A 13,002-nucleotide genomic window follows, 5' to 3' on the forward strand; every position below is an offset into this window, starting at 1 on the left:
TTTGTTTACTAATGTATAATAGGCTAAGGAATTTCTGTACCCAGTGATTAATATAGAACTAGCTAGTAGCCAGTGGATAATCCACAGCTTGGCACTTTCTTTGATACATACTACAATTAGGATTATTGCCAGTAAGATTTTGATGTGTTTAGTGAAGCTTTTAGGTGTGCTCATAAATTTTCATTTTGCAAGTGTTGTTGATATCATTTCGAGCATGTGCATGGTTCCCAAATCAAAAGTTTTTAGATCAAAATTGAGATGAATTGTGAAGAGGAGAATTAAAAATCAAGGAAAACTAAAGAGATTTGGTTTAAATTATGGAAATGTCAAGTCAGTTTGTAAAAAATTGCTGCCATTGATTCTTTGTTTGTTTATAACAAGCATTAGAGAAATAACCAATTATATAAGTGACGGTTGATGAAAACATGTGATTCGCATTTCTAACATTTTCTTAATGGATTCTGTTATTTGTTTACTTTTCCCTGGTAAGCTCTATGGCTCTGGAATTTTCGTGGCAGGAGAAGTTTTTCCTGAGGATTTCGTCTCACGAAAACATTGTTTAGGTTATAAACCATATTATCAAGTGTATATATATAGATTGATGTCGTCTAATTTATTTGAATTCATTTAAAGTCCTAAGAATGCCTCCATATGTGATGACATGGACTGTTAATTACTTTGCTTCACCTAGCACCACCATCTTTTTTCCTGTCAAGCAATAGCTGAAAATGTAAACAATGAAATTTACCAGCTAGAATGATTTAGACTGATAAATTTGGTATTGACTTAAGTATTCAAATAAGCATCCCCCCCTCTAGCTTTAGTAATACAAACCTTTTTGAATGCTTACATTTTTCGCAGTAAGTCCTTTGGGCTTAAACAAGTGCGGCGCATAAGGCAGGCAAAAAGATGCGAGCACTAGGTGAAGTGTGATGCCTGCACACACACAGAAGACTTTTTCTTTTCGAGTAGATCTTTCTCAGAGAAGTGAACAGGATTCTCTTCATTAAATATTAGTTAGCTAGCTAGCAAATGACAAATTTGTGGTATATACCATTTAAAAACCAAAGACATTTGTTTAACAGGTTTGAAGTAGTTAATAAAACATTTATAAGATATAAAAACATTACATTGCACCACCAAGTCAATAAGCCACACGAAACAAGCTTTTTTGTAAGAGTAAAATATAAAAAGGAAGTCTAGCTGGCTACCTAGCTACCTATACCTAGCAGGACAAACCAGGCCAGGAAAAGTGAACAGATTCAGGAAGCTTAGCTGGCTAGCTTTCTCACTTTTAGGTTTTTCAAAATACGAGAAGGGGAAACAAAAAAATTCATCTAAAATTAAATCAGCCACGACTCGATTAGCTACGTGCCTTATAAAAAAGTTTCGAATGTTTTTGTGTTTTCGCGCCGCAAGACCTGTAAAAACCGTTTTACAACTGGGTTATAAACTGATTATAGCGGACCTCGTACCCAGAACATGTTATCTTTTCTTGACTTTAATTTTAAGTTTAAGAAGACATGCATATATTCGGAGTTGCTTTAATTTTATATATTTTAAACATATAGGCATCAAAAAGAATTCCCCAGGGCTTGTTAGGCTTAACATGAACTGGGGACGAGGTTGCTTGTAATTGTTCCCAATTTCATAGATGGGTCTCTGTGCCAAGCGACCTGGACACGAGGTTGTATTTCTCTACTTCTGTGACCCCTTGATCTGGGGGAGAAAAGGATAAACCAGAAAATTTCGAGTCAATGAATTTACGCAAATAATTTCTCCAGATCGGAAAAGTTTTTGCAATCGCGTCGTATTTATTTAAAAAAAGATGATATGATAGCAAAAATCTTTCGCCAACGGAGAATTTTCTGTAATTTCGCGAGAAAATAGTTTAGCGATATTTCGATTTTATAAATTCGAACATAAAAAATAATTAGCGAGTAGAGTCAAACATAGCGATCAATATGTTGTGATAAGTCCGCGAATCGCAACGAATAATTTATCACAGCAGCCATCAACGCATAAAAATGTTTGAACATACAAAATATTGTAGCGAAAACTAAGTATGAACTATAGTACTTATAATATTTAAAAACGCAAAAAATATTTGTATTGTCACGGCTTTTTTCTATGTTTTTACCAAAGAGGTCATGTTTTGCGAAAACTTAGTATGATATTCACAAAGGACTGAGTAAGCACCCTTTTTTATCAAATGAAGGATTTTTCCAACTTTCTAACGCCCTTATTTATACCAGTTTCCAAAACGACTCATTAAAACAATATCTCTTTCTTCTTCTGAGTCCACATGCAAATAAGAAATTTAGCAGCGTCAGTCTCAAGACACGTAGTGTGAATGCTCAGCGCTAATTTTTAACGTTAATTCGCGCTAATTAGCGCCTAGTGGGAACCATGCTTCATAATATTGCTATTTGCTTTTTTTAGAATGAAATTTGCTTTTAAAACGGTCATGCTGTTGCCTTGATAACTAAAACCACAGGAAGTCGAAAAGACCCATCAAATGTAGGTCCGCACTTGTTTATTTTTGCTGAGTAATTAAAACAGTCCTTATAAGGAGCAGTAATAAAAAATAAATAAAAAATGCTAATTTGCTATTTTCGTATATTCGATATAACGTATGCACTACGAGGTTATGAAATTGTTTTTTGACAGATGGTTTTGCTTGACGACTTTAATATATGCTCGAATTTAAAAATAAGTTAAGTGTAAACAAATAAGGTAGGTAGGTCGGGAAGCTTATTGTCTGCATCGATTGAATAGCGAATAAAAATATCCTTTTTCGTCTACAAGAGAACCGCACTGATCGCCCGCTTTTTAAGCTTTATACCGCAAAGTTCCTTTTAAATTTTTTTTTTACTTTCAAAAAGTATATAACTGGGAAAAAATATTATTATATTATTATACCGTGCTATGTTTTTTACTATTTCAGTTGTTGTAGAAAACAAAGCATTTTTGACCCAAATACGGTATATAGGTGATAAGAAACCAAATTTTAGCGTTACCATCTTTCTATCGTTAACGTTACCATCACCAGTCTGCCAAATTGTAAAGAAAAGACAGGATTTTTAAACAAATTTTGACTAAAAACCGCATCAAGGTAGAAGAATTTAGCGTTTTAATACCACTTCATTTGCAAGGCATGCTTTCTTTCTGTTTATTGTTTCTAATTTTGTCTGAAAATCATTTTTAAATTCTGGAATAAATTAAGGTTTAATTGGTACTTAGGTGACAAAAATAAAAATTTTATGATAAATTTTGCCATAGCGTTATCTACATGATCAAATCAACATTTTGAGATCACCATCATATTCGCTATGTTCTTTCGTTCCCTTTTGAACCTTTTCAAAACAAAAAGAGATCCCATCAATAAAACAGATACAGAAACCTTGGCGTTCGAATGATAATGTTAACAAAACAGATACGTTGGTTTGAGTTAAATTTGGTACACCTGGATGCTGAAATAGATAATCCTAAAGTTCAACCTTGATCCCAGGGCTCTTTATCTTCTTTTATAACCGGCTCGCCGTCCCTTTACAAAAAAGAGACAAAAAGCCCTGAGATCGAGGCTGAGTAAAGGCCGGCAATGTTTCACGTAACTTTTGAGTTGTTCAAACAACGGAGCGCAATTATGTTTTTCTGTAGATGCTTGAGATCCTATAACTCAGATTTTCAATTACTTTCAGCTTAGTTATTTCTTCTTGAAAATGGGCGCATCATATCAGGTTGAATAGCAAAAGCTATATTTACAACAAACATATACAGGAATATACTTGATTGATCATATCCAGATAATGCTTCAGGATTAGAAAGATCTAGGAAATTGCTTTCAATCACATTTCCAAGTTTGCTGTTGCTCTCAACCACTTTAACGTCCTGCATCATCAATGTCTAACAAAGTAAACTCTTATTTCGAATTACACATTGTTAATAAAACAATGCTATAGGTTTTTTTGGAATTAAAATAGGTTGAGCACTTCTAGCTGGAACTTGCATAACTATGTGTTTTCCATCCAGAGCTCCTAAGCAGTGTGGAAAGTTCTATTCATTATAAAACTCTTTGGAAACTTTGGACAACTAATCTTCTTTTGACTTCGGTGTAGTTAGATATCCTTTTTCTAATAAAACAGACAATCTATTATCTGGAGAGACAACAGCACGTTGCCACTCAAGTTAGATTTGTTAATACACCTTTCCCGAATTTAAATTATCGATTACATCATCGCATGAAAACGAGGCACTTCTTAGTAAACTTTGTAAACATTAAAAATACAGCTGGCGAGTGTGACACTTTTATGCGTTGTGAAATGATCTTTTATTGTGTATTTTTCTAAAGGATTGCAGGTTTTTCTTAACGAAACTACTTATAATGTATTTAAAAATATACTTGTCTTGTAAAAGAAGAATATGTATTTGTGATGGCGAGTAGCAATCAGAAAGGTCAGCAAGAAATTTATCATAATTTAATCTATCCAGGTATATCGACCTCTCGACCTGGTAACTCTTGTTGCGTACTGTTATGCAAAAGTTCTACTGTTAATAAACCCAGAGTTAAACAGGCATTGGAATGTTTTCATTTCCATCGATTCCAAGTTTGAGAAAACATTGGGTAAGCATCATTTCAAGATATCGTTGAAGGGGAGGTGTGATGTGTTCACAGTAAACAAGAACACAAAAGTATGCGAAGTCCACTTTGAAGTACACTGTGTAAAATTAGGTTTTGGTTGTGAACGGAAAACATTAATCAATGGCTCTGTGCCATATATATTTACGTTCAAACAAAATAATACAACACAAAAAAGAAAAAGTCCGAAGAAAGAGCCCTTCCAGTAGTAGTCGAAACAGATTCTGAAAGCACATATGAAAGTTCTTCATCTGATTCTGCTGAGATCACTGAAGAACAACCGGGTTTTTTTACTCCTGATGAATTAGAAACTACCAAAACTGAGAATTCAATGTTAAAAGAAAAACTAATTGATGATACTATAAACAACTTTACTGAACAGCTAGGTGTGTGTAGCTAATGTTGATTTAATTTACCCCAATCTTTTGGGATTAATACAGGATTTACATCAATAAACCCATAGGGTTGTGTTTTGTTATGTTTTGATTTATTTGAAGTATTTGATATATTAATATTAGTAACAATCTTGATGGTATGTTCTAACGGTAGTAGTTGGTGTGACAATGTAGATCGGACAAGAAAGTTCGCATATTTAATGTTGTTTTTTCATTTTCGTGTACTGTCAATACAATGAGCAAAACCAACCCGTTTGTCAACCATAAGCATATCTTCTTGCAGTTTTAATATTCTTGGATTTATGTTACACAAACTATCATTAATTCTAGGATCATATAACGTTAGATGGATACCTTTTTATCAGCATTACTTTTTACAGGGCTCACCATAACTAAGTCTTTAAAAATTCCGTTTTTACTTGGAGCAAATGTAGTTGTTGATGTGAAAATGCTATCAGCAGATATGTATAGTTCATCCCTAAACTTTCTGCCACGCTCCAAAGTCTTAATAATTGCCACACCGTGCTGTTTACCACTATTTTGTCGATGCATTTCAATTTCTTTTATCGTGAGCGGTGGCATTCCCTCCATGTTTTCCCTCACGCTTTTTCTTCAGTTTCATCGAAGACTAAATCTATATTTTCCTCTATTATTTTAAGCAAAATATCTCTCATAGTATTGTCTTCCTCCATGTTTATATGAACGCGAATAATGTTTACCAAGATTTGCCTCGTTTTCATGCACGCAATATTTTACAAAATATAAATTCGGGAAAGGTGTATTAGAGGTAAAACCCACGATAAAACATTCTCGAAGGGTCCATTCTGAAGCTTTTAAAAAATTATTCTCCGTCGAATAATCGAAGGTCCTTAAATAGGATATTAAACAACACTTTTTTTCTTGCCAACCTCATTCCGAGGGTTGCTTTCCCTGGCGCTCCCCAAACATTTTACGTACCAGTTGCATATCAGTTTTCTTCGATAAAGCAGTAGTAATTTCTTTTTAACAGTAATTATCGATTAATGGCAGATGCATTGAAAGAGAAAACGTTTAACAATAATTAATAACAATAATTCCGCACAAAAAACATCTCAAAAGGAAAACCGGCTTAAAACAAAAAAACCACCGAAAATGGGCAGCGTTTTCTCCATTTCAGAGATATTCCTTGAAATTCCTTCGTCTGTCAAATTTTTTCAGTAAACGCATGGTTTTGTATGTAAGTTCTGATTCTTTGTGATCAAACATAAAGATTTTAAAGTGTTTTTAAATTTTGTGACTGGTTAAATCACCTGCCCTAATTGTGTCAACACGACGAATAAAATCGCTCGCGATGAAGCGCGCAAAACCTCTATCGTGGAGCAGAAAGTTACAATTCAACAATTATCGTTGTTCAGTGCAAATCGTGCATAAGTCTTGGTTGTTTCTTTGAGTCAAATTTGACATTTAAAGTTCTCTTACATTTTTCACATAGGAGGAGAGCAAGTTCCCCCTCCACTGCCTATTTTTTTCTAAGAAATTAATATATTAAAGTTTATTAACATACATATGCTAGTCTATCAGTGGAGCACTTCCCCGCATGTGTTCTTCTTGCAAGCCGACAAATGCGTAATGTAAAGTAGTTATACTTTCCCAACAAATATTTTCAACGGAGGCGGAGAACTGCATTGGTATATCTTTTCTCCACCCGTTTGCATTAAGTTTTGTATAGTTTCTTCGTGTTTCACGACTATTCTCATATGACGATGTTTTTATTTTTAACACATTACGAATTATTTTTTGGAAATTCATTTCGAAATCTTCATATCGATACAACGCGTATTCGTTCGTAAAACGTAACTCTTTCTCGCAAAATTCGAGATCGCTAATTAAACGATTACAGACAAATTCCACTTGTTCGCGGAAATCAGTTCTAAAAACATTCGTAGGTACACGACCATGATGCGAAAAGTCGAATAAAACAGCCCGCGGATCCCGGACTAAATGTAATACTTTTAATGAACGCCTGATGTTGTCTTTTAAATTTTGATATAATATCTGCAGACTGTGTAAGCTCTCCTCGCTCTCCTTCACAATAACATTGTGCTTTTTCATACTACACATTTCGTTTATTTTCGTTGCCGTAATATTAAACACTGCGCATGTGTATTGAGCTTGTCGTTGAGAACACCGCAATAGCTTTCTTATAGCACCGGACAGCATGAGCAAGTCCGGACATATCTTAGCAGCTTTGAAAATAAAGGGTTCGATTTTTGATGAAAATTGACATGAGAAAAGTTCGTTGTAAAATTCGGCTGTGCTGTTATAAACATTGTCGTTACGATCAGAGTACTTAGAATTTCTCAGGGGGTCAATTTCGTAAATTTTTATGTCACTACCTGACCACCGCTCATGTATTCTTGCCCAAATTTTCATTGGTTCATGCCAGTAAATGACGTCATTGTTGTTGTTTATGGCATCCAATGACATTGTTAGTTCCATGCCTCCAAACGTTAATATCAGCAGTTTGTACCGCGTTGTTGTTGAGTCGACGCTTTGATTAAACTCAATTTGATTTTTTGTAAACGAATTGGTTTTTTGTCGCGAAGTAAACTCGCGGTCTGTAACATCTTCGTTCCTAACTTCAACTGATTGTTTATGTAACTCACTGCGTTGTTTTAAAATTTCGTTTTCTCTCAGTGTGTCATCTGACATTCCTTTAATAGCGATTCTAACGTTCGTAACTCGCTTTTGTAGCGACATTTGTATCGACTGAAACATCGCTGTTACGACAAGCATGGTTAGTAACAATGTAAGCGCCACTTTTTTTCGATGCACGCGTACGATATGCATTTTTTTTCGAAACTAAAAAAGAAAGATGAAAGTTATTTAGATTTTTTTCGTTCTGTTCTTTGAAAATTTTGTCTTTGCTTGGATTGATTCGCATAACACTTTTCATGTAAACCGTGAATAAAATATATTTAATGATATTCCGATTTGTTATGTTTAGGTTAAGGCTTGGTGTACACAGACAAATTATATTTTTACACCACCATATAAAATTAAAAAAAACCTTCGTCATAAGGTTTTTTGTCGCATAATCAAGTTGTATTCTGTGAAAGTGAAATAAATCAATTCTCCTTTCTCTCTGCAAGTTTTATGTTGCAACCTTTTTTTCTGTGGTGTGTAACTAGCTTTATTTTTATTGCTTAGCTTCAAACAAAATTACCCCATGGGATAAATTGTAAGATTTAGCCAATTATCGGGCAGGTCAAATGCTCTCCTTTGCAGAAAAAACATATTTGTGCTTAGAAATGAGAATCCGATCTCTGATGGAGAGTAGTTACAAAATTCGATATATTTTAGAGGCCTCGTTTTCAAACTTTCTCTGACTAATTTGATGTATGTGCCTCATAATAGCAGGCGTAAATATCGAGAATTATAAAAACATATTCAATAAAATTTTTTATATATAAATAAATCTTATTGATCAGCCTCAAATGACAAACATGGAAAATGACAATAAATTTGTGCAGTTGTTTCATCCATTTAAATCGCGACTAGATTGATATTTTGTACATTGTTCTCTTCCAGGAAGGCTCATATTTTGTTGTTTAATGTTGAGAAATGTACTTTTCGTTCCGTTTTCTATGTGGTTGTTTTCCTTTGAAAGCATAACAAAGGAGTTTAAATGACAGTAGTTCTTCTTCACTTTAAAAAAAATCTCTCTACTAGCGTTTTGTTTTTGTTTTAAAAGCGCAACGTTGAAGTGAATACTACTAACCTTCTACTCAGGCTTGTTTTTTCCAAGTGACAACGATCAGTTTTTTTGCACAGCACAGGTATCAATCCAAATTTTTTGTTTTACATATCATCAGATTAAAATCTTTCTTTCCGTTGACCCGGCATTTCTGACGCGTATGCGCGACAGGATATAGTTTCATATACAAATAAACCTTGTCCCCATGTCGCTTCTATATAGAATACCGGGATTAATCTAAAACTTATGCATATAATGAAAGATCTGCGTACAAAGTTGACTTTAACTATATTTCATGTTTATATGAAACACTCCATCCCTAGTCTTTTTCTTTTATAATTTTTTTTATTAATTAAAGAGGTTTGTGTATGAGGTTTTCACCGTCAGAATGTTATTGGGATGTTATTTGATAGAAACTAATTCTCAGACAGTTCTCACTAATCTAGGTTATTATAGTCAAATTTAATGTTAACCTAAATACAATGCTATGGAGACAGATAGGCGTTTGGATGTGACACACTGTTTTGATGTCAAAGAGATTAATCTTCATAACAGCAATTAGTGAGGTGGAATGCGTTGATATATTGGTTGTCAATTCAACCTTCAGTATAAGATTTGAGAATGAAAATCTGCTGAACATGGATGTATGGTGAACATTTCCATATATAGCAGCTAGTTTGAAAGGTTTACCAATGTGGAACTTGAAGGTTTTAGACTAAGGAAAAACAAACAAAGAATGCTTTGAAAACCATTTTCCTGCAATGTAGAAACTAAAATCTAAAACTTTTAACATAGGCAAGTAACTTTTGCACTTAAATTTTTAATTGAACCTCTCAGACCTAAAAGCATGTCGAGGGACTTGTATTTACGTTCGGTTACCGTTGATATGTCAATGTTGATTTTGTATTTAGTTTCTTCATTGTGCACGCGGCTACGAATGTTATGTAGGAGTTGTTCTTGATAACCTGAACTCTGGAGAAAGCCATGAGATTGTAGCGAGGCTCTTCAAGAAAAGTTGTTGGATTTTCATAAACTTTTTTAATACTATTTTCTTAGCTCTAAATTAACGAAAACTACGTCACAAAAGAATAAGGAGCAGAGCTTGAATAGTAAGTGCTACGGTAAAGAGATATTTGATGTACTAGCTGGCTTGGACTTGGCGAGAAAGTGAATTATCGGCGATGGAGAGAGCGTTATGCTCAAACGGATACAACTTTTTCAATCTCCTGTGTTCCAAATATATTAGTTGTAAAAATCACAGATTATCAACAGTAAAATGAGTAAGAAAAACACTTGTTTCAATGAATGGGCAAGACAATCACGTGGGCTTGTTTAGGTATAAGTAGTTTATTGTCTTTACTCTTCGTGATGAGGAATAAGAAACAAGTCTGTGCAAAAATCTTTATCGCAATCAAGTTTTTGATTTAGCTTATCTTATATCAGTTCGGCTTAGCTTTCGTCTTTTTGTTTTGAGATTTAAATTTTATATATAATTTCAATTTTATTTTAATACAACTAAGAATCTAGCTCATCTGTTATGTTGGATGTAGTTTCGCGATAATTTTTGTCTACCATTTTGAAAAGGATTGTTTTCGCGCTCTGGTGACTAATAAGGACTTATACGGCAACCGAGATGATTGTAATTGGCAAGAAATAAGTTAATATATGCTATTCATATTAAGTTTGAATTAGATAAATTAATCCATTATTTTTAAAAGTTATGTTAATATATGTTAACTCATTTAAATGACAAGTTTATATTTCGTTTTTTATTGCCGAAAGAAATTCCGCATGCATGAAAGTAAACATATCACATTTCGGCGCAGGTAATTCCTTAATAGCAACATTAATCATTTTTTCCTTTATATGTGCATACTACTGCTCCATTAACTTGAGCATTCTTATTCGCCTGTTCGCATGAAGTAATAAAATTACTCTGTGATGGGGGATCCCAAATAAAAGTTGTAGCACATAAATATACATGTGCTGATTTCTTTTACCCGTTTGCAAAAATAATATTTGCTTTTTCTCTGTAACCGGCATGCCAAAAGGAAAGCGAGGCAAGATTTGTCACTCTTTTCAACGTTATGTTAATACTTTAAACACATTGTTTTCATATTTGTCTTGTTGATTCAACGTATCGTGATTTCGCTGCTATATTAATGATGCTGGTCATACAATCCATTATTGCTTAATCCACGAAAATTAAAAAGATGGTTAAAAACGGTTTCGTATTATTTTTTTCAAAAAAGTTGTAGTTTAGTCCCGGAGAAGAAAAGTATTCTCTACAGTACAATCAATTTGGCTTAAAAAAATTACATACTTGAGATCCTATAACCTAATGTCATTTGAAACCTAAGAATCGCAAGAACACAACGAATGCTCAACATTGAAGAAAATATATTTCTGGGTAGTATGCAACATGGGAATATTTTATTTTTTTAAATTTTTGATTAAATTAATTTTTCAAATTTGCATTTCATGGTTAATAGATGAAGGTTGTGAAGTAATACAAAAATAGCCACACAATAATCCCCAACCTCATCCCTAGTTCTTTCCTACACCTATGATATTTAGACGGGACACTTCCGTACCTGACGATGAGGTTGACTACTCCCTTCAGTTAAGCACATTAGTCGTGGAATATTATTTGTCGGGGAAATAGTTATTTAAGAAAATCAACTTAGTGAACAATTTTTGTTGGGAATCGTAACTTTCCCAAATAATTTTTTTTCAGGTAATGCAAAATACTGCGACAAGAAAGTTATAAGAAAGCTGTCGGTTTTCTGGAAAATTAAACAACACATGAACACGCCCTCTTCCTCCAGTATTTACCCCCCACACACGCTGCCTCCAAGCACTTACCCCACCTACATCAACACATACCGACTTCGTGGTCACCGGCTATATCATAAGTTTTGTACAGACGTTAATGTACACCTGCGCACATCGATGTTGACAACAGTGCTTTGACATTGTCTAACACAGATTGTTGAATGCTTACGCATGCGCAAAAATCCGATAAAATCCACGATATTATTGGCTGATACGAAAAACAGGTTCCGGCTGAAATCCAACCACATCGTACAGAAATTGAGTGGAGAGAGGAAAGGCCCCTATTGGAAAATTCGATGCTAGTTGGGGATTTGTGTAGGTATAAATGATCTCGTAATATCATCTCACAAGTCAAGACATGAACAACAAGGCGGTTCAAGTGGACCCTTGGACTCTAAAGCATATACGTGCAGCCAAGGGGCTGGGGCTGCGCCCTATGTGCTCGATTATGGGCTAGATAATTTTATGACCCAGAAATGCGTAGCAGGGCTGTTCCAGATAAGGTCAAGACCAAAGTTATATGCAGCAGGGCAGTCGATGCTCATCCTATGTGCTGAAGTGCGTCTCAGATGAGTTCAAGACCTCAGTGCAACAAGGCAGTTGTAGAAGATTCTTCCTTGCTCAAGTATGTTTTTCATAGGTCTAACTCTCAAGACGTGTGCAACAAGGCTGTTAAACATGATCCCGATAATTCATATGTTCCGGACTGTTTCATGATCTGGATAAATCTTAAAACGTTGTACAACTAGCTGAGTGAACATTTCCCAGACCAGTGCGATTACGAATATGATCGATGCAAGTGTGGTCGGAGACTGTGGTGGATGAGTAAAATAATTTGCTATCAGGAATGCAACACGTATAACGGGGGCAGTTGCGTATGCCATGATGTAGGTCTGTATATTACCCGAGGCTAGTTGGAGTTTGAAGAACATAAAATAAAAGAAGAATGTTAAAATTTAGTTTCCTGAGGACGATAAATATGTGATTGGATATCTTGTTTAAAAAAGCCACTTCCGCTGTTGATATAGACTACAAAATCATCTACCCCATGGTATAATACAATATAGCGAGGTTTTACGTTGACCGTGTTATTAGATCTTGGTGACTACCCCATGTTTTTTGGCTAAATATTCAGTATTATTATTCAGATCTGGACCAAGGTAGAGACGCTGGTAGGGCATAGCTTCAGCAACACGAATCTAAAGAAAAAAGGTACATATTAATACTGAACTGAAAGAGTGAGAGGGAAACATCAAAACCAACTTCTACAAGAAAAAGGTACCCCAGGGACCTTGTAAATGTACATCAATCATCAAATTGGGGAGCCTCTATAGACAGGGGTAAAACTATTGTGCACAGAAGTATATGGAAAAGTGTAAGTGAAAACATGTTATTAG

At 34.5% G+C, this 13,002-nt stretch overlaps 1 protein-coding gene across 1 annotated transcript; it reads right to left on the reverse strand.

Annotated features, from left to right (window-relative positions):
* Positions 1-6,216: 6,216 nt before the first annotated feature.
* Positions 6,217-9,070, reverse strand: LOC130624038 (uncharacterized). The gene is made up of 2 exons (XM_057439605.1): positions 8,795-9,070; positions 6,217-7,875 (listed from the first exon to the last, which is right to left on the reverse strand). The coding sequence occupies exon 2, from the start codon at positions 7,861-7,863 to the stop codon at positions 6,583-6,585; it is 1,281 nt and encodes a 426-aa protein (XP_057295588.1). The 5' UTR covers positions 7,864-7,875; positions 8,795-9,070; the 3' UTR covers positions 6,217-6,582.
* Between the last annotated feature and the right edge of the window lie 3,932 nt (positions 9,071-13,002).

This window comes from Hydractinia symbiolongicarpus, chromosome 13, assembly GCF_029227915.1.
Source record: "Hydractinia symbiolongicarpus strain clone_291-10 chromosome 13, HSymV2.1, whole genome shotgun sequence".
NCBI classification, from domain to species: Eukaryota; Metazoa; Cnidaria; class Hydrozoa; order Anthoathecata; family Hydractiniidae; genus Hydractinia; species Hydractinia symbiolongicarpus.

Bases quoted from the DNA above. Each gene is read 5' to 3' on its own strand.
- LOC130624038 (XM_057439605.1), bottom strand. From the start codon at position 7,863: ATGCATATCGTACGCGTGCATCGAAAAAAAGTGGCGCTTACATTGTTA.